The 22,150-nt window shown below is 36.2% G+C and overlaps 1 protein-coding gene and 1 long non-coding RNA gene across 8 annotated transcripts in view; both read left to right on the top strand.

Moving 5' to 3' along the window:
* FAM169A (family with sequence similarity 169 member A) overlaps window positions 1-22,150 on the top strand; it is a 97,345-nt gene that overhangs the window by 59,175 nt on the left and 16,020 nt on the right. For all 7 annotated transcript variants that reach the window (XM_058729608.1, XM_058729598.1, XM_058729632.1 and 4 more), the window contains 3 exons: window positions 7,970-8,149; window positions 19,889-20,017; window positions 20,566-20,678. In XM_058729608.1, the coding sequence (XP_058585591.1) occupies window positions 7,970-8,149; window positions 19,889-20,017; window positions 20,566-20,678 (422 nt within the window). The remainder of the gene's footprint in view (window positions 1-7,969; window positions 8,150-19,888; window positions 20,018-20,565; window positions 20,679-22,150) is intronic.
* LOC131511734 (uncharacterized) lies at window positions 16,931-19,085 on the top strand. Its single transcript, XR_009261703.1, has 2 exons — window positions 16,931-17,124; window positions 17,355-19,085. It is a non-coding gene; the product is annotated as an uncharacterized LOC131511734 (long non-coding RNA).

The following is a 22,150-nucleotide window of genomic DNA, read 5'->3' on the forward strand; positions in this document are numbered from 1 at the left end:
GAGGCCCTGGTGAGAGCTGATGGTGGCTTGGACAAGGGAGATGTGGTAGAAGTCATCATATTTGAGATAAATTATGAAATTACTGCTGCAGGATTTCTGATGGATTGTACATGGGCTATGAAGGAAATGAGTTAAGGATGAATTATAGACTTTTTGCTATGAGTAGCTGGGTGGGTGGTGATGAGGTTTACTGAAGAGTTGGTAAGGGAAGATCAGCTTTGGGGAGTTTCCATGAAAAATCTGATTAAAAATCATTTATTGGAATCACAGGTATAAATTATTATTCTGTTTTGTTTAAATTTTAATAGCTTTATTGAGGTAGTATTCACATTTCATACAATTCACCTATGTAAATTATGCAATTCAGTTTCTTTTTCAGTAGGTTCACCAAACTGTACAAGTATCACCCTAACCAAATTTAGATCACTTGGGTCATCTCCAAAAGGAAACCTTGTACTCATTGGCAGTCACTTTAAACTCCCTCAGCGTCTGGCCTTAGTCACCCACTAGTCTGTCTCTAGATTTCTGTCTCTCTAAATTTGTCTATTTTGGACATATAAATGGAGTCCTACAATAATATAATCAGACACAGTAGTTTTTTGTGTCTGACTTCTTTGGCTTAGAGTACTATTCAAGTTTCGTCCATGTTGCAGCGTGTTAATGTTATCACCACTTCATTCCTTTTTAGGGACAAATACTGTGCCCTTCTATGGATGTACCAATATTGTCTTTCATCATTTGATGGACTTTTGAGTTGTTGCCACTTTTTGGTTATTATAAATAATGCTGTTGTGAAGATTTGTGTGTAGGTTTTTGTGTGGATGTGTTTTTATTTCTCCTGGGTATATACCTAGGAGTGGAATTGCAGGATCATATGGTAACTCTAAGGTTAGCCTTTTGAGGAGCTGCCAAATGGTTTTCCAAAGCGATTGTACCATTTTACGTTCCCACCAACAATATACCACGTTTCTCCACATCCTCACCAATACTTATTTTTATCTATCTTTCTCATTTTAGTTAGTTTAATAGGTATGAAGTGGCATGGCATTATAATTCTGAATTGTATTTCCTTAATGGCTAAGAATTTTGAGTGTCTTTTCATGTGTTTATTGGCCATTTCATGTATATATGTCTTCTCTGGAAAAATGTCTTTTTAGATCCTTTACGCAACCATTTGTAGATTGGGTTGTCTTTGTGTGTGTGTGTGTGTGTGTGTGTGTGTGTGTTTTTCCCCCTTCAGCTTTATTGTGGTATAACTGACATGCAAAAATTGCTAGTATTTAAAATTGATAATTTATTGTGTTTTGATATATGTATACAAGCTGTGAAACTATTAACCACAATCAAAATAATAACCATATCCATTATCCCCAAAAGTTTGTTTGTGTTTCTTGGTAACCATCCCTCTGCCCGCTATGAATCCCCAAGCAAACTATCTATTAGTATAGATTAGCTTGCTTTTTCTGGAATTTCATAAAATGGAATCATTACATTATGTACATTTTTGTTTTAGTCAGGTTTCTTTCACATTAGTTAATTTAGAGATTCACATATCATGAAATTCACTCTTTAAAAAAAACTTTTTTAGATATTTATTTTTGGGGGAGTTCAAGGGGGGAGCGGGGCAGAGAGAGGGGGACGGAGGATCCTAAGCAGGCTTTGCACCAACAGCAGTGAGCCTGATGTGAAGCTTGAACTCAGAAACCACAAGATCATGATCTAAGCCCAAGTGGGATGCTCAGCCGACTGAGCTACCCAGGCTCCCCAAGGAATTTACTCTTTTTAAAGTGATTTTTATGTATTCACAAAGTTGTGCAACCATCACCACTATCTAATTCCAAAACATTTTCATCACTTCAAAATGAATGCCTGTGATCATTAGCAGTCACTCATTTTCTTCACCTAACAGTCCCTGGAAACCACTAATCTACTTTCTATGTGCATTATTTATCTTGAAAAAGCTTTTTTAAATCCTTACTTTATTGGCTTAAGAACACAAGATACTCTTAACAGATTTTTAAGTGTAGGATGTATTATTACCTATAGGAATAATGTTATACAGAGGATCGATAGAATTTATTGAGCTTATATTAATGAAGCTTTGAACCCATTGTTTGGCAACTCGCCATTTCCATCTCTCCTGCCTTGGTGACTACTGTTTTCTGCTTTAAGAGTTTGACTCTTTTAGATACCTCTTATGGTTGGAGTCACACGGTATTTTTACTTCTGTGGCTGGCTTATTTCATTTAGCATGATGTCCTCAAGGTTCATTCATGTTGTCATATATCACAAGATTTATTTTTTATTTTTTTACATTATTTATTTTTGAGAGAGTGAGAGAGCGTGTGTGTGCGTGTGCACACCATCAGGGGAGGGGTAAACAGAGAAGGAAACAGGATCTGAAGTGGAATAGAGGATCCTGATGTGGGGCTCTGACTCAGGAACAGCAAGATCATGACCTGAGCTGAAGTCAGACGCTTAACTGATTGAGCCACCCAGGTGCTCTACAAGATTTATTCTTTAAAAGGCTGAATATTATTCCATTATATGTGTATATCGCATTTTCTTTATTGACTCACCCATCATTAGTGGACATTCAGGTTGTCATACCATCTTGGCTATTTTGAATAGTGCTGAAATGAACATGGGATTACTGATATCTCTTTGAGATCCTGATTTCAATTCTTTTAGATAAATACTCAGAAGTGCCATTGCTGGATGATATGGTAGTTATATTTTTGATTTTTTGAAGAACTTCTATAGTGTTTCCATTGCGGCTGCACCATTTTGTATTATGATCAACAGTGTACAAGGGTTCCAGTTTTCCGTCACCAACACTTGATGTCTTTTTGTTTTGTTTTGTTTTGTTTTGGTAATAGTCATTCTGACAGGTGTGAAGTGATAACTTCTTTATTGTTTTGATGTGAGTATCCCCAATGATGAGTGACATTGAATGTTTTTTCATATACCTGTCAGCCATTTGTATGTCTTCTTTGGAGAAGTGTGTATTTAAATCCTTAGCCTATTTGAAAAGATTTTTTTTAATGTTTATTTATTTTTGAGAGAGGGAGAGATAGAGGGAGGGAGGGACGAGGGAGAACATGAGCCAGGGGAGGGGCAGAGAGAGAGGGAGACACAGAATCCAAAGCAGGCTCCAGGCTCTGAGCTGTCAGCACAGAGCCCGATGCAGGGCTCAAACCCACGAACTGCAAGATCATGACCTGAGCCGATGTCACATACTTAAGTGACTGAGCTACCAAGGCGTGCTCCAGTCCTTAGCCCATTTTAAAATACAATTTTGTTTGTCTTTTTATTATTGAGTTAATAAGCATTCTTTATCAATTTGATATACAATTCTTTTCTGGGATATATAATACGGAAATATTTTTTCCTATTTTGGGGTTGTCTTTCACTTTCTTGATGGTGTCCTTTCAAGCAAAGAATTTTTAAATTTTGATGAAATACAATTTATCTTCTTTTTCTTTGTCACTTTTGCTTTTGGTATTTATCTAAGAAAGCTTTGTGTAATCCAAGGTGATAAAGATATATTGCTATCTTTTCCTCTAAAGCTTTATAGTTTTAGCTCTTATATTTAGATTGATAATCCTTTTGCATTTAATTTGCTTATAAGTTGTGAGGAAAGGAGTCCAACATGTTTTTTTTTTTCTTTTTTTCTTTTTTTTTTTTTTTTTTTTTTGCATAGGTGAATATCTTGTCATCCCAGGACTATTCATTGGAAAGGCTATTCTTTTTCCGTAGAGTTGAGCTGGAGCCCCTGTCAAAAATGATTTGACTATAAATATGAAGTCTTGTTTCTGGACCCTCAGTTCTATTCCACTGATCTCTGTATCTGTTCATGTGCCAGTACCATACTGTCTTGATTACTGCAGCTTTATAAGATTGAAAATGGCAAGTGTGAATCCTCCAACTTTGTTTTTCATTAAGATTGTTTTTGCTTTTTGAGGTCCTTTTCAATTCATATGAATTTAGGATCACCTTGTCAGTTTCTTTTCTTTTTTTTTTTAAGTTTGTTTGTTTGTTTGTTTATTTATTTATTTATTTAGAGAAACAGCATGAGCAAGTGGGGAGGGGCAGAGAGAGAGAAAGGGAGAGATTCCCCAGCAGGCTCTGTGCTACTCTGTGCTCTGTTTGTGAGATCATGACCTGAGCTGAAATCAGGAATCCATGCTTAACCGACTGAGCCCTCCAGGTGCCCCAGACCATGACAATTTCTGCAAAAAAATGTAGCTGAGAATTGTCAATTTTTAGGTCAATTTGGGGGAATATATTGACATTTAATAATTATAAGTCCTCTGATCCAAGAACATGGATGTCTTTTCATTTATTTAGATGTTCTTTAATTTCTTTTAACAATGTTTGCAGTTTTCAGTAAGCATATTAAGCTTTGCAGTTTTTTTGTTGTTTATTTGTAAGAATTTTATTATTTGTTAATGCTGTGGTAAATTGTTTTATTTAATTTCATTTTCAAATTGTTCATTGCTGGTATATAGAAATATAATTGAATGTATATATGTATATATATATATATATATATATATATATATATTTAAAAAAAATTTTTTTTAACATTTATTTATTTTTGAGACAGAGAGAGACAGAGCATGAACAGGGGAGGGTCACAGAGAGAGGGAGACACAGAATCCGAAACAGGCTCCAGGCTCTGAGCTGTCAGCACAGAGCCTGATGTGGGGCTCGAACTCACAGACTGTGAGATCATGACCTGAGCTGAAGTCGGACGCTTAACTGACTGAGCCACCCAGGCGCCCCTATAATTGAATGTATATTGACCTTGTGTCCTGCATCCTTGCTGATGTGCCTTTTATCAGTTTTAATAATTTTTTTGTGGATTCCTTAAGATTTTCTATATACAAAATCATGTCATCTGAAAATGTAGCTCTACTTCTTTTCAGGCTAGCTGTCTTTTGTTTGCTTTTCTTGCTTAATTTGAACCTCTAGTACAGTTTTGAATAGAAGCAGTGAGAATGAAGTTTTGTTTTATTCCTGATCTTAGGAGAAACCGTCCAGTCTTTCATCATTAAGTGTGATGTTAGCTGTGGGTTTTTCATAGACCCTTTATGAGGTTTATGAGGTTTAGGAGATTGAGTATTTTTATCATGAAAGGTGTTGGGTTTTGTCAGATGTTTTTCTTTTTCCTGTTTATTGAACTAATCATATGATTTTTGTTATATTTACATTTATGTGCGCACTTCCATTCTTAATGTTGGAAAAGTCTCATGTATTAAAGAAATTAAAGATGAGTGATCATCATCATTTGGATAGATGGTAGAAGCCTTGGGAGTAGGTGAGATTTCCCAGAGAATATATGGAAGAAGGTGGTCAAGTTGAAACTTTGAGGATTATAAGTATTCAGTCTACCATGTGCAATGCTAAATTTAATTTAATTTCAGTTAGTAAATTTAATGAAACTTCATCTTTCATCTAAGTTAGCAGGTTGTGGTTTTGCTTTACTAGATAATCGAGTAGAACCTGTATACAAAGTACAGTTGACCCTTGAACAACATAGGTTTGAACCGTATGACTCCACTGTATATGCATTTTTTTCAATAAATACAGTACAGTACTGTAAATGTATTTTCTCTTTCTTGTGACTTTCTTAACATTTTCTTTTCTCTAGCTTCCTGTATTGGAAAAATATAGTATGTAATACATATAACATACAAAATGGATGTGAATGGACTGTTTGGTATTAGTAAGGCTTCCAGTCAATAGTAGGCTATTAGTGGCAGGTGGATTTTCAGCTGCTCAGGGGTCAGTGCCCCTGACTCCCAAGTTGTTCAAGGGTCAACTGTATAAATATTTAAGTAAAGGAAGAGAATCTGCATGGTTTTTTTTTTTTTTTGCAAGGAGCATCTATGTGGTAAATAAATAGAAGAATTTTAAACTTTATGGACACTAATTCCATAAACTTTAACACTTGAAGATGCTGGAATTTACCTCTTCTCTACTCGAAGAAATGTTTGTGTGAAACAAAAAAAATCAATTTGTGGAAAATTTCTGTCATGAAATTATGATTTTTCTGTAAGGAACCTGAAACTTGTACAGTAGTGAATGGCCATAAATCCTCAGGCTCCATATTGAGAATTAGAACCAGATAGTGCTTTTACTTCTCATTTTTTCTTTGTCCTTTGAACTACTAGTGCTTATGAAGTGTAATGTCTCTTTTGATTTCAGAATCACTATTAGCAGTTATATTATAAAAAACTCTGATTTCAAGGTATTATATATAAGTTGATTATGGTCAAAATAGCTTGTTGCTGAGACTACCTGTTAGACTTTTACAGGTAATTTGTATATTTCAGCTTTGTGAGTAAAATTGACAATTAAAAGTGGTACATACTTAAAGTGTACGACTTGATGATATATGTATACATTGTGAGTCACCAAAATCAAGCTAATTAACATATATTGCTGCACATTGTTACCATTTTCTCTTTTTTTTTGTATAGTGATAACATTTAACTTCTTCATAGCAAATTTCAAGTACACAGTATTGTTAACTATAGTCATTATTTAAGACCTTTTAACCCATAGATATACCCTAACCAAATGTTGGCAGTTAGGATCCAAGTAATGTGAATTTCCTATTGTAAACTTAAATTAGTTGATAGTCTTGGAGACTGTTACTGAAATTCTCCAATTTAATCATAAGTAATTCAAATTATTTGGTTCAACTAATAAAAAATCTTGTTATATTGACCAGTTCATCAAATGATAAGATTGGTGAAAGTCAATTTGTAAGTTGTTTGTTACCTGAAATTTTGTTTCCTCCTTGAACTGCATTATTGGAATTTATCTCAAATAACATGAATAATCTGAGAACAGTAAGTTATTTTATTTATGGCACAAAAAGAGTAGAATATTGACTGATAAATATGAACTAATTCTAAAATTAATATAGATAAGTGTGGGATACCCTACCATGATGCCCACAACTTATGTACTGTCTTAAAATGTGTTAAGGTGCTAACACATCTAATTAGAGGGTCAGAACACAAATCAGGGTTCTTAAAAGACAAACCAGTATACCTGTGTAATAAGAGGCATATTTAGTTACTATAAATTATTTATCCTGTTTAACCTTAAACATACAGGGTATTTTAAAAAATAGACTCCCAGCAAAAAGATTGCTAACATAGCCATTTCTAAGACCAATGTTTCTATTTAGTCCTAATCTATAGTCTTTAAAAATCTGGAGAACTAATTTGCTTCTTTGCCATCATGAAGTAGACAAAAATGAGACTGTACTCACTAGAGAAAAAGGGAAAAGATGGGTGTTCAGGGACCATAGCTGCAATGAGATACTTTGTGTATTATAACCTATATGCAGCCATCAAATACTCTTTCAGTTCTAAAATGTAGTAATTGATGATTTTTTTAAAAAATTTTTTTGAATGTTTATTTTTGAGAGAGAGAGAGAGAGAGAGAGACAGAGCATGAACGGGGAAGGGCCAGAGAGAGGGAGACACAGAATCCGAAGCAGGCTCCAGGCTCCGAGCTGTCAGCACAGAGCCCAACGCGGGGCTCGAACTCACAAACCCTGAGATCATGACCTGAGCCGAAGTCGGACGCTCAACCGACTGAGCCACCCAGGCGTCCCAGTTGATGAGTTTTAAAGTTGTGCAAGTCTACAGAGATGCATATTCTAGTATATAGCTCATAAAATGAGAAAGAATAGTTACTTGTGTTAGGTGATACTGTTGGCAAACAAAATACATAGCTCTTCTCATTATCACATATATACTTTTTGATGTGTAATAGCAGCTGGAAAGGATTTTATATTATGAAATTGATCCATTTATTTAACATTCTTCTTGATGTAGTAAACTAACCATTTCTAGAAAGACTGTTGACTCATGTTCTTTAAATGTATGTACATATTTGGCCTTTTAATGTGAAAAATTGTTGGGTTTCTGTTTTATGACTACAGGAAGTGTATGTGCCTCATTTCTTACCCAAAGCTACCAACTGCCAGTCCTTGATACAATGTTTGTAAGAAAGAAGTATCGAGGCAAAGATTTTGGTCTTCAAATGCTGGAGGACTTTGTTGATTCCTTTACAGAAGATGCACTTGGCTTGCGGTATCCACTCTCCTCTCTAATGTACACAGGTAAATTAAGTTAAAAAATGTTAAGCTTGTCTCAGTGTCACTTCTGAGTTGTTTCTGCAGAATATTGTAAATGTGCATATATGAGTAAGTATTAAATAAATTTGGATTCTTTGGCTCCGTAGGGCTTCATTTTACAAATATGTCCTTATTTCATGTAATGGCTTTTTGGAAGTGTGGGAGCTTTTTTAAAAAGTTGAAATATAATTCACATACCGTAAAATTCATCCTCTTAAAATGTACAATTCAGTGGCTTTTATTATAGTCATAGCTGTACAACCATAACCACTATCTAATTCCAGAACATTCTCATTATTCCAAAAAAAAACCCCTGCACCAGTTAGTGGTCACTCTTCATTCCTCCATTCCTTCATCCCTAGCAACCACTAATCCATTTTCGTTCTCTATGGATTTACCTATTCTGGACATTTCATACAAATGTAATCATGGGATATGATTATATTATAAGCCCTTTGTGTCTGGCTTATTGTGCTTAAAATTTTTTAAGGTTCATCCATGGCGTAGCATGAGTCAGTGGTTAATTTGTTTTTTGTTTTTTGTTTTTTTTTAATTTTTTTTTTTAACGTTTATTTATTTATTTATTTATTTTTTATTTTTATTTTTTTTAACATTTTTTATTTATTTTTGGGACAGAGAGAGACAGAGCATGAACGGGGGAGGGGCAGAGAGAGAGGGAGACACAGAATCGGAAACAGGCTCCAGGCTCCGAGCCATCAGCCCAGAGCCTGACGCGGAGCTCGAACTCACGGACCGCGAGATCGTGACCTGGCTGAAGTCGGACGCTTAACCGACTGCGCCACCCAGGCGCCCCAACGTTTATTTATTTTTGAGACAGAGAGAGACAGAGCATGAATGGGGAGGGTCAGAGAGAGGGAGACACAGAATTGAAACAGGCTCCGGGCTCTGAGCTGTCAGCACAGGGGCCCGATACGGGGCTCGAACTCACGGACCGCAAGATCGTGACCTGAGCTGAAGTCGGCGCTCAACCGACTGAGCCACCCAGGCGCCCCATGGTTAATTTGTTTGGATGAATAATAGTCCATTTTATGGATATGCCACATTTTGTTTATCCATCATCCGTTGATGGGCTTTTGGGTTGTTTCCACTTTTTCATCGTTATGAATAATGCCTTGATTATGATAAATTGAATACCAAATGAATTATAGGTGCATGTCTATTTTTGCAAAAAGTCTTATGGAGCTTTAGTTATCCTTCACTTTAGGCAGAAATTGCCTAATAATATTTTGTTGATGTCATTTGTATAATTTTGTGAATAAGACTCTTTGAAATGTGAAAATAAAGGAGTACATTGAAAATAGAAAATTTTAGACTAAGTGGCATCTCCATTGTCTATTTCTTGGTCTTCCTGTCTATCTTGTAGCATGCTTATTAAATTTGAAGAACTTGGATTTCCACTTGGTTTTCTCTTTCAATGTAATTAGTAGTTCCTTCATGATGCTCCGTGTCCAATATTTTTGATGATCTTCACTTGTTTCCATGAATATTTTTTTTAAAATTTTTTTTTTTAACGTTTATTTTTTTTTTTTATTTTTTATTTTTTATTTTTGGGACAGAGAGAGACAGAGCATGAACGGGGGAGGGGCAGAGAGAGAGGGAGACACAGAATCGGAAACAGGCTCCAGGCTCCGAGCCATCGGCCCAGAGCCTGACGCGGGGCTCGAACTCACGGACCGCGAGATCGTGACCTGGCTGAAGTCGGACGCTTAACCGACTGCGCCACCCAGGCGCCCCTTAACGTTTATTTTTGAGCCAGAGAGAGACAAAGCATGAACGGGGGAGGGTCAGAGAGAGGGAGACACAGAATCTGAAACAGGCTCCAGGCTCTGAGCTGTCAGCCCAGAGCCCGATGCGGGGCTCAAACTCACAGACCGCGAGATCATGACCTGAGCCGAAGTCGGCCGCTTAACCGACTGAGCCACCCAGGCGCCCCCATGAATATTTTTAATGATATAGGAAATATTATAGTGTTTGACATTGTAAGCTTTAGAAAGATAATTTTCATTCTGCATATAGGTAATGAGTGCCAAGTATGGATGGGCAAGCTAGAGTAGATGATTAGCTAACTATGAGGAGCTGATTTACACAATACTATAGCATGTACCCATTCCTAAAGACATGGATTAAATAAAGTCTCCTGTATCTTTTATTCATTTGGAATTTATCCTGGGTACCGTGTGAGGTATAGATCCGACTTTATTTTACGTGACAGGTATGTGGTTGTTCTAGTCTCATTTATTGAATAATGTATTTTTTTGCAGTGTTTGGCATTTATGTCTGTATCAGGTTAGCAGACAGTGGTCCATTGACCTGCTAATTGTCTTTAGAAATAAAGTTTTATTGGAACACAGCCATGTTCTTTCATTTACATAATGTCTATGGCTTCTTTTGCACTAAAACATCAGAATTGGTTAGTGCCCATATTGACAATATGACAGTGCCCATATTGCCTGTAAGCTTAAAATATTTATTACCTGTCCCTTTAACAAAAAGTTCACTAAGTTTTCATGTATAGCATATGTTAAATTTTTGTGTGTATATATATTTGTGTAGATTTCTTTTTTTTTTTTTTTTAATTTTTTTTTTCAACGTTTTTTATTTTTATTTTTGGGACAGAGAGAGACAGAGCATGAACGGGGGAGGGGCAGAGAGAGAGGGAGACACAGAATCGGAAACAGGCTCCAGGCTCTGAGCCATCAGCCCAGAGCCTGACGCGGGGCTCGAACTCACGGACCGCGAGATCGTGACCTGGCTGAAGTCGGACGCTTAACCGACTGCGCCACCCAGGCGCCCCTAGATTTCTTATTTGCTTATTCATTTCTGTTATCTTTTAAGTTCCATTACCTCACTGTTATATTTATTTTAGCTTTTGAACATCTAAAAAGACTAGTCTCCCCCATTTAATATGTCTGACCTTGCTTATTTGTTTCCCTGTGTGGACTTGAGAATCTGTTTACTAGATGAAAAACAAAATTCTGTTGGGATGTTATTGGGATTACTTTTATATTTACAGATTAGCCCCTAAAGACTCCCCAAAAAACTGTTAGAATTGATAGGGGTGCCTGCCTGCTCAGTCAGTGGAGCCTATGACTTTTGATCTCGGGGGTTGTAAGTTTGGGCCTCATGATGGGTGTAGAGATTACTTAAAAGTAAAATCTTAAAAAAAAAACAAAAACAAAAACAAAAAAAACACACCAAAACTATTAGAACTAATAAATGAATTCAGTAAAGTTGCAGGATACAAAATCAGTTTGCAGAAGTCTGTTGCAATTCTATACACTAATAAGGAAGCAGCAGAAAGAGAAATTAAGAAAATAATCCCATTTACAATGGCACCAAAAATAATAAAATACCTAGGAATAAACCTAACCAAAGAGGTGAAATATCTGCACTCTGAAAACTATAAAACACTGATGAAAGAAATTGAAGACAACACAAAGAAATGGAAAGACATTCCATGCTCATGGACAGGAAGAAGAAATATTGTTAAAATGTCCATACTACCTAAAGCAATCTACAGATTTAAATGCAATCCTTATCAAAATACCAATAGCATTTTTCACATGACTAAAACAGGCAATTGTAAAATTTGTATGGAACCATGAAAGTCGTCCGATAGTCACAGCAACCTTAAAAAGGAAAAGTAAAGCTGGAGGTATCACAGTCCCAGATATCAAAATATACTATAAAGCTGTAGTAACCAATACAGTATGGTACTGGCACAAAAACAGACCTGTAGATCAAATAGAAAGCCCAAAAATAAACACATAATTATATGGTCAGTTAATCTTTGACAAAGGAGGCAAGAATGTGCAATGGGGAAAAAACTCTCTTCAACAAGTGGTGTTAGGAAAACTGGACAGCTCATGCAAAAGAATGGAACTGGACCCTTTATACACCATACTCCCAAAATGGATCAAGGACCTAAATGTGAGAACTGAAACCATAAATATCCTAGAAAAGGACACAGGCAATAATTTCTCAGACATCAATCTTAGCAACATCCTTCAAGATAGGTCTCCTGAGGCAGGGGAAACAAAAGCAAAAATAAACTTTTGGGGCTACATCAAAATGAAAAGTTGCTGCACAGCACAGCAAAGGAAATAACACAGGAGAATGAAAAGACAGCCTGCAGAATGGGAAAAGATATTTCCAAATGACATATTTGGTGAAGGGTCGTAGTATATAAAATATATAAAGAACTGATACAACTCAACACGGAAAAAACAAATGATCCAATTTACAGTGGGCAGAAGACATGAACAGACATTTCTCCAAAGATGTCCAGATGGACAACAGACGCATAAAAAGATGGTCAACATCAGTCATCATTAGGGAAATGCAAATCAAAACCACAATGAGGTACCACCTCCTACCTGTCAGAGTGGCTAAAATCCAGAAACAACCAATTTTGGCAAGGATGTGAAGAAAGGGAAGCTCTCTTGCACTGTTGGTGGGAATGCAAACTGTGGAAACAGAATGGAGTTATTCAAAAAATTAAAAATAGAACTACTTTATGATCTAGTAATCACACTACTGGGTATTTACCCAGAGGCTATTAAAACACTAATTGGAAGCAATATATGCACCCCTGTGTTTATTGCAGCATTATTTACAATAGCAAAATTATGGATAAGCAGCCCAAGTGAATCTATACATTCAACTGTCGTACGCCTGAAACTGATTTAACACTGTATGTTCACTACCCTGGAATTAGAATTTTTAAAAATGTCAAAACAAAACAAAACCTTTACATGTTAGCTTATGGAGAATTGACTGTTTTCTTCTATCCAACATATTATAATTGTGTAATATGTACAACTGTAGGATTTTGTTCAAACCAGTTAGCATGTATATTCTCCATACAGTTCTTAGAACTAACATAGGAAAAAAATGTATATGTTTAGGAATTTTATCTTTTTTGTTGCTATTATAGATGTTGTGTTTTCTTACATTATTTCTTCTCACTAGTCGTTATAAATATGAAAGATACTGATTTGTATTAATTTTGTACCCATCCACATCAGTAAATTCGTAATAACTCTAGAGTTAATTATCTTGAGTTTTCTAGAATCTGCCTCTTTGTTAGGGCCCAGGCTGAAAGCCTTGCCTGATCGCTGCCCAACAAAAATTTATCTTTCCTCCTCTAAGTCTTGTGATGCTTTACATGTAGTGTTCTTATACTTCTTAAGTACCTTCTAAGTACCTTAATCTTCTATTTCTTCTAAGTTTTTATTTTAACAACAGTTTAGGTGCTGAGTTTGTTGTGCATAAAGTCCACGGATATGTCTTTTGTAACACCACTCGGTCTAGTTCTTTGCATGGAATGAATGTGCTGAATAAATGGCTGTGAAAAGATTCTGTGAGGCAAAGAAGGTTAAAATAGTTGGGAGACATTTAGCATTGGGGAATATCTGTGGGGAATTGTAGGGTCCATATTATAAAGCTTATGCTTTAAAAGAATGTTATTGCAAGGCTGAATGAATTAGTGCTGTCAGTAATGAATGAATTAGAATGTCAGTAAGAGGAAGAAGTCTTCAAAACTTGTTAAGGAATAGCTAATGCTGCTTAGTTGGTAGATGTTCTTTCTTGTGGGCACATACCTTCTGTATTATTTAGCTGAATGACATTAGTGTGAGAGTTCTCTTTCTGACTCTGGCCAGACAAATCTGAACTGGGACCTTCAAGTCTAGTCACCCTTTGTAAAGTACTCCTTTTGGACCTCATACTGTGTAAGGCATTCTCTACTATTTTAGTCATTTAAATTCAGACAGATGATCACTGTGGCCTCTTGTGCTTGTTTTCTCTGGCCTCTTCTTTCTCATAGGTATAGAAGAAACTGAAACCAGAAAATGTGAGAAACATTTTCAAATATACAGGGAAAAAAATGAGACAATAGTATCCTAGTGTCAGTGTATCCATTATCCAGATTAACAGTTGGTAAGGTTTTGCCTTGTTGTTTTTATTAACTTGTAGGGAGAAGTAAATAAAATCTTGTAGATACAGTTGATGGTCTCTTTGGACTCCTCCGTAATCCCATTCCCCTTTCTCCTTTTCTCCCCAGTGATAATAGTGTTCCTGAAGTTGGTGTATATCCTTTCTGTTCTAAGTTTCATACTTAGATCTGTGACCATAAACACCATAAGGCATCATTTAGTTTGCTATTTTATTTTATTTATTTAAAAAATATATGCAGCTGAGATTCTTTTTTTTTTTTTTTTAAATGTGTTATTTATTTTTGAGAGAGAGAGAGAGCGGGTGAGAGCGATCAATATGGGAGGAGCAGCAGAGAGAGAGAGAGAGAGAGAGGAAGACTCAGAATCCTAAGCAGGCTCCAGGCTCTGAGCTGTCAGCACAGAGCCCAACGTGCGGCTCAAATTCACGAGCCGTGAGATCACGACCTGAGCCGAAGTCGGACGCTTAACTGACTGAGCCTCCCAGGTGCTCCAGTATGTTTTTAAAACTTCATATAAATGACATCATTTTGCACCTATACTCACTTGCTTTTTTTACTGATCTTTTTTATACATTTATCAATGTTGATCCATATAGCTGTAGTTTGTTGTAGTTGCTGCATAGTATTTTACTGTATACATACTATTTTATTCATGTATCCCTTAGTGATGGGCACTTAGGTTGTACCTCCCACCCCTGTTTAAAAACAGTCCTGTAGTGAATATTATAAATGACTTCTTGTGCATATGTGTAAGTCTTTAGGGCACATATCCAGAAGTAGAATTGGAGCATAAAACACATCTTTCCAACTTTACTAACTATTGCAAAATTGTTCTCACACCAGCAGAGTGTGGGAGTTTCCATTTTCCTTATTCTTTGGATGCCTGTTATTATCTGATGGGTGTGAAAATGGTGTCTTACTGTTTCATCTTGCATTTCCTTGGCAGCTAGTGAGGTTTACCTTCTCTTGTTAAGTGATCTTTCCGTTTGCATTATGTGTGAATAACCTTTTCGTAGCCTCTACCAATTTCTCTCTGGGATCATTTTATCTTTTTAATTCGATTTTAGGATTTATTTAAAATATGCTTAGAATACTAACCCTTTGTTTTATTCTGAAGATCTCCTAATCTTTGTCTTTATGGTATGTTTTTAATATAAAACTATGATGTCCAGTAAAGCAGTCACTAATATAAATTAAATATAGTTTCAATTTAAAGTTAAATGTGATTATACATTCAGTTCCTCAGTAGCCTCATGGGACTAGTAGTGGCTACTGTATTCACGGTGATGACATAAGACGTTTCCATTATTACTTTTTTAAAACATTTTTTAATGTTTACTTTTATTTATTTTTGAGAGAGAGTACAAGTCGGGGAGGGGCAGAGAGAGAGGGAGACACAGAATCCAAAGCAGGCTCCAGGCTTTGAGCTGTCAGTACAGAGCTCGATGCAGGGCTCGAGCTCACAAACCACGAGATCATGACCTGAGCCCAAGTCAAACACTCAACCAGCTGAGCCATCCAGGTGCCCCCAAGACGTTTCCATTATTGTAGAAAGTTCTGTTGCATTGTTGCTGATGAAAGTTTTAAACTTTATCATAATATTTCATTATGGATTGTGACTTTTTTTTAATCTCTCATGAGAAATTGTTTAGCACTGTAATGTCCCAGAGGTATTCTCTTATGTTTTCTTTTGTATTTGTTTTTCTTTTGTATTTTTTAAAAGTTTTATTTAATCTCTGCACCCAGCGTAGGACTCAAACTGGTGATCCCAAGATCAAGAGTCACATGCTCTTCTGACTGAGCCAGCAGGGGCCCTCCTGTTAGGTCTTCTTTTAAACATTTTGCTTTTCTTAATAGGTCTAAGAATCCATCTAGAATTTAATGATATGAATGGTGTTGATGTGAGGTCAAGATCTGACTTTTATTTTCTTCTGTATAGATTTTTGTTCTAGCATTACTATTTTGATAGTTTATCTGTTCCCCCCTGAGATGTAATACCTTCTCTATCATTTGCCAAGTTTTTAAAGTATGTGTGGTTTTTTCCTGGTGGGTGTTTCCCCCTAGTATTTTAATTTTTTCCCCCTCCTTTTCTTCCATATCCTTTCTTAACCCTTTGTTCTTTCATTTTGAATTTGGGATCGAGTTCTTGAAAAGTTTTCCTAAAAAATAAACTTGTTGGGAATTTGTTTTAAATTGCATAGAATTAAAAAAAAAAAAAAAATTGCATAGAATTTACTGAATAATTGGTGATTTTACACTGTTGAGTTTAATAATCCTTTTGTTTTAATTTTATGCCCTCTAGTAACATTTAGTAATTTTCTCTTTAAGTGATGTGCATCTTATTTTGGGGGGGGGGTTATTTTTATTTTTAAATTTTATTTAAATCCTAGTTAACATATGGTATAACAATGGTTTCAGGAGTAGAATTTAGTGATTCATCCGTTACATATAATACCCAGGGGTCATCTCAACGAGTGCCCTCCTTAATGCCCATCCCCCATTTGGCCCATTCCCCCCTCCCAGCACCCCTCCACCAGTCCTCAGTTCTCTGTATTTGAGAGTCTCTTATCGTTTGTCTCTCCCTCTGTTTTTATCTTATTTTTGCTTCCCTTCCCCATGTTCATCTGTTTTGTCTCTTAAATTCCACATATGAGTGATACCATGTGATATTTATCTTTATCTGACTTATTTTGCTTAGCATAATAAACTCTGGTTCCATCTACGTTGTTGTAAATGGCAAGATTTCATTCTTTTCATTGCTGAGTAGTATTCCATTGTGTGTGTGTGTGTGTGTGTGTGTGTGTGTACACCTTCTTTATCCATTCATCAGTCAGTGGGCATATGGGCTCTTTCCATCATTTGGCTATTGTTGATAGTGCTGCTGTAAACATTGGGGTGCATTTGAAAGGTGTATGTGCTCCTTTGAGTCAGCATTTCTGTATCCTTGGCTAAATACCTAGTAGTGCACTTGGTGGGTCATAGGGTAGTTTTATTTTTAATTTTTTTTTTTTCAAAAAAAAATTGTATTTATTTTTGGGACAGAGAGAGACAGAGCATGAACGGGGGAGGGGCAGAGAGAGAGGGAGACACAGAATCGGAAACAGGCTCCAGGCTCCGAGCCATCAGCCCAGAGCCTGACGCGGGGCTCGAACTCACAGACCGCGAGATCGTGACCCGGCTGAAGTCGGACGCTTAACCGACTGCGCCACCCAGGCGCCCCTATTTTTAATTTTTTGAAGAACCCCCATGCTGTTTTCCAGAGTGGCTGCCCCACTTTGCATTCCCACCAGCAGTGCAAAAGGATTCCCCTTCTGCCACATCCTCGCCAACATCTCTTGTTTCCTGAGTTGTTAATATTAAGCCATTTAACAGGTGTGACATGGTAGCTCATTGTGGTTTTGATAGGTATTTTCTCTGATGATGTTGAGCATTTTTTCCCGTGTCTCTTAGTCATCTGGATGTCTTCTTTGGAGAAGTGTCTGTTGATGTCTTTTGCCCATTTCTTCACTGGATTATTTGTTTTTTTTGGGTGTGGAGTTTGATAAGTTCATTACAGATTTTGGATACTAGCCTTGTATCTGATAAGCCATTTGCAGATATCTTCTCCCATTCCATAGGCTGCCTTTTATTTCTGTTGATTGTTTCCTTGGCTGTGCAGAAGCTTTTTATCTTGATGAGGTCCCAATAGTTCATTTTTGCTTTTGTTTCCCTTACTTCTGGAGACATGTCTAGTAAGAAGTTTCTGTGGACGAATGAAAGAGAAGAGATCACAACCAACACTGCAGAAATAAATACAATAATAAGAGAATATTATAAGCAATTATATGCCAACAATTCGGGCAGTCTGGAAGAAACAAACAAATTCCTAGAAACTTACAAACTGCCAAAACTGAAACAGGAGGAAGTAGAAAATTTTAACAGACCCATAAGCAGTAAAGAATTGGAATCATTAATCAAAACTCTCCCAACAAGCCAGAGTCTAGAGCTGGATGGCTTCCCAAGGGAGTTCTACCAAACATTCAAAGAAGAGTTAATACCTATTGTTTTGAAGCTGTTCCAAAAAATAGAAATGGAAAGGAAAACTTCCAAACTCATTCTATGAGGCCAGCATTCTCTTAATTCCAAAACCAAAGACCCCCCTAAAAAGGAGAATTACAGACCAATTTCCCTGATGAAAATGCATGCAAAAATTCTCAACAAGATAGTAGCAAATCAAATTCAACAATACATTAAAAGAATGGCTCACCACAATCCAGTGGAATTTATTCTTGGGCTGCAGGGCTGGTTCAATATCTGCACATCAACCAATGTGATATATCACATTAATGAAAAAAACTGGTAAGTACCAGATGATCCTCTCCATAGATTCAGAAAAAGCATTTGACAAATTATAGCATCCTTTTTTGATGAAAGCCATCAAAGTAGGGACAGAAGGAACATACCTCGAGATCATAAAGGCCATAGACAAAAGACCCACAGCTAATATCCTCAATAGGGAAAAACTGAGAACTTTCCCTCTAAGGCCAGGAACATGACAGGGATGTCCACTCTCACCATTGTTTTTCAGCATAGTGTTGGAAATCCTAGCCTTAGCTATCAGGCAACAAAAAGAAATAAAAGGCATCCAGATCAGGAAGGAAGAAGTCAAAACTTTCACTCTTCTAGATGACATGATACTCTATATGGAGAACATGAAAGACCCCCATCAAAAGACTGCTAGAACTGATACGTGAATTCAGCAAAGTTGCAGGATATAAAATCAATGTACAGAGATTGGTTGCATTTCTATACACCAATAATGAAAGCAGCAGAAAGAGAAATCAAGGAATCCATCCCAGTTACAATTGCACGAAAAACCATGAGATACCTAGGAATGAACCTAACCAAAGAAGTACAGGATCTTTATGCTGAAAACTATAGAAAGCTCATGAAAGAAATAGAAGACACAAAGAAATGGAAAAACATTCCATACTCATGGATTTGGAAGAACAAATATTGTTAAAGTGTCTATACTACCCAAAGCAATCTACACATTCAATGCAATTCCTATCAAAATAACGCCAGCATTCTTCACAGAGCTAGAACAAACCATTCTAAAACCAGAAAAGACCCAAACAGCCAAAGTAATGTTGAAAAACAAAACCAAAGCTGGAGGCATCATAATTCTGGACTTCAAGATGTATTACAAAGCTGCCGTATGGTACTGCTACAAAAACAGGCACACAGATCAATGGAACAGAATTGAGAACCAAGAAATGGACTCACAAACCTATGACCAACTAATCTTTGATGAAGCAGGAAAGAATATCCAATGGAAAAAAAGAGTTTCTTTAGCAAGAGTTTCTTTAGCAACTTTCCCAGTTGGGAAAACCGGACAGCGACATACAGAAGAATGAACCACTCTCTCACAGCATACACAAAAATAAACTCAAAATGAATGAAAGACCTAAATGTAAGACAGGAAGCCATCAAAATACTATTGGAGAAAGCAGGCAAAAACCTCTTTGACCTTGGCTGTAGCAACTTCTTACTAGAAACGCATCTTTTTTTTTTTTTTTTTAAGAAACGTATCTTTTATCAGGATTTTTATTTTTTGATCATGGTAAAGTTTTCGTAAATGAGACTGCTGTGTGATTTTCTTGAGTTGCCTTAGCATTTTTAAGTGAGTGTAGCAGCTTTCTCTTCTTTCTGTTTTCCAAAACAATTGATATCAGGGATTTCTAGAAAATTCTAAATGTATTTTTCAGCTTGCAAGCAGTACTTTGAAAAGTATCCAGGAGATCATGAACTCCTCTGGGAAGTTGAAGGTGTTGGACACTGGTACCAGCGAATACCAGTCACCAGAGCATTACAGAGAGAAACGCTTAAAATTACTGGTAAGAATTACAGGTTTTCAGTTTGAACACGTGTCCAGCTTAAAAAAGTGCCTATTGATGGTTGTGTCTTACAGTCCAGAGTTATGGTATATTGTAATGCAACCTTTCTAGTAACAGACCCTCTTTTCTAAAGTTTGAATTTTTGTTATGTATTAACATTTGGGTTACTAATAATAAGAGAACCTAGAATAATAGCCCATAAGAATCTAACATTCTGGCAGGTATTGGTAGGTAAGAAGTAAACCCAGATATCAGCATAGAATAGGCATCAAGGGATCAAAGGGTAATTCCCGATCTCATAGTCCTCCTAATAGTCACTTTCCTCATAGTCACTTTCCTCATAGTCACTAAATACAGGTAACTAATACTTTTTGTGATTTCAAGGTTTCATTGTAAGTTACTGATGAAGGAGATGTTCCACACCTAGATTTTCAACACACTCTGTTCAGGATGCTCTTCAGGGCTTTGGTGAAAATCAGTACAAACAGTGCTACAGTTAAAACCAAATACTGATTAGGTTACAATTTTTAAAATTCTTCTATACACAGCAGTTTCTCAAAATGAAGCCAAAAGACCCATGTCTGGAGAATATGGTCTTGCATCTGTTCCAGAATATGAAGCAGAAACTGAAGACAATCAGTCTAGTGAGATGCAGCTAACTGTAGGTACACTGTATGTTTATTGTAGGAAATGATTTTTCTGTTTCTTTAAACTAGATGCAGCTAATATTTGATTTTGTAAATGTTTCAGGTCATTCACCAAACTTACGTAATTTTTACTGTGCTCATTTTCTTGGTATTTCCTGTTAATTGGTTACTAAGGACTTAATTTTCCTTGAAGAATAATTTGGAATACACACACAATAATACAAAGTAAAATGAAAATTTGTAATTCCACTACCCTAGATACAGCAAGTGTGAACACTTTTGTATTTGTATTTCATATATATTACATGTATTTGTGTACATTTTTGTTTTCTGTTGTGCTGCTTCTGTTTTTCTCCATTAACATGGTATTGCAAGTATTTCCCATGGCATTACTGTTTAAAACATGATTGTTCAGTAGCAGCATACTATTCTAGTATATGGAAATATTATTGTTTATTTCTTTAACGTATCATATACTTAAGTTTTTTACATACATAAGTGGCCCAGCAGTGAACACATTTATACATGTATCTTTTTGCCTATGTAATGCTTTCCTTGCAGGGATAAATTTTTAGAAGTGATACTAGTTGTAAGTCAAAGGTTATGAAGTTACTTTGGGAAGTTTGAGGCATGGATGAATTTTTAGAAGTGATATTAGTTGTAGATTAAAAGTTGTGAAGTTATTGTGGGAAGTTTGAGGCTATATATGCTACGTCTTTGTGGAATGTAGTGCACTTTGCAAATACTAGGTAACCTTTTAGGGACAAGTGCTTTGGGGAATTATTTGTGCCCCGTATTCCTGCCTTAATTAGCATGAGTGTTGACTGAACATTTTTGAAACATTTTTTGTTGTTTATATACTTATTTTGAAATAGAGGGAGAGCGTGTGCTCAAGTGGGGAGGGACAGAGAGAGGGAGAGAATCCCAAACACGTTTCGTGTGGCCAGCGTGGGGCTCGGTCTCACAAACCATGAGACCACGACCTGAGCCGAGATCAGGAGTTGGATGCTTAACTGACTAAGCCACGTAGGTGCCCTGAAACATTTTTAAAGATAACATAAATAATATAATTACATATAAGGAGTTTTAATTTTTTCTATGTTTGGAACTTCAAACTTCATGATAAGCCTGGGTTCGATTATATTGTGGTCCAGATTTCTCAGATATACTCAGATTTATGTACTGTTTTTCAGACATAAAACCAGTCAGTGAATGTAGAAAAAGCTCTTCCTATGCAATGATTTACTTTAATAATAAGCCAAATACTTATAAATGGGTTGTGTAAATGAGAATATATATTAAACCATGTCATAAAGTTGGCAGCATAAATGGGATTTTCTTTGGTTTTAGAAATTCTTACTCAGATTACATTAAGATTTTAATTAGTTCAAGGAAAATATTTCTCACATTAAACTATTTTTAATCTCTCTTTTTATCAGTAACCACATGGGAAAGTGGTCTTGTTTGTTTATTTGATCTACATTTT

Source organism: Neofelis nebulosa, chromosome 1 (assembly GCF_028018385.1).
Source record: "Neofelis nebulosa isolate mNeoNeb1 chromosome 1, mNeoNeb1.pri, whole genome shotgun sequence".
Taxonomy (NCBI): domain Eukaryota; kingdom Metazoa; phylum Chordata; class Mammalia; order Carnivora; family Felidae; genus Neofelis; species Neofelis nebulosa.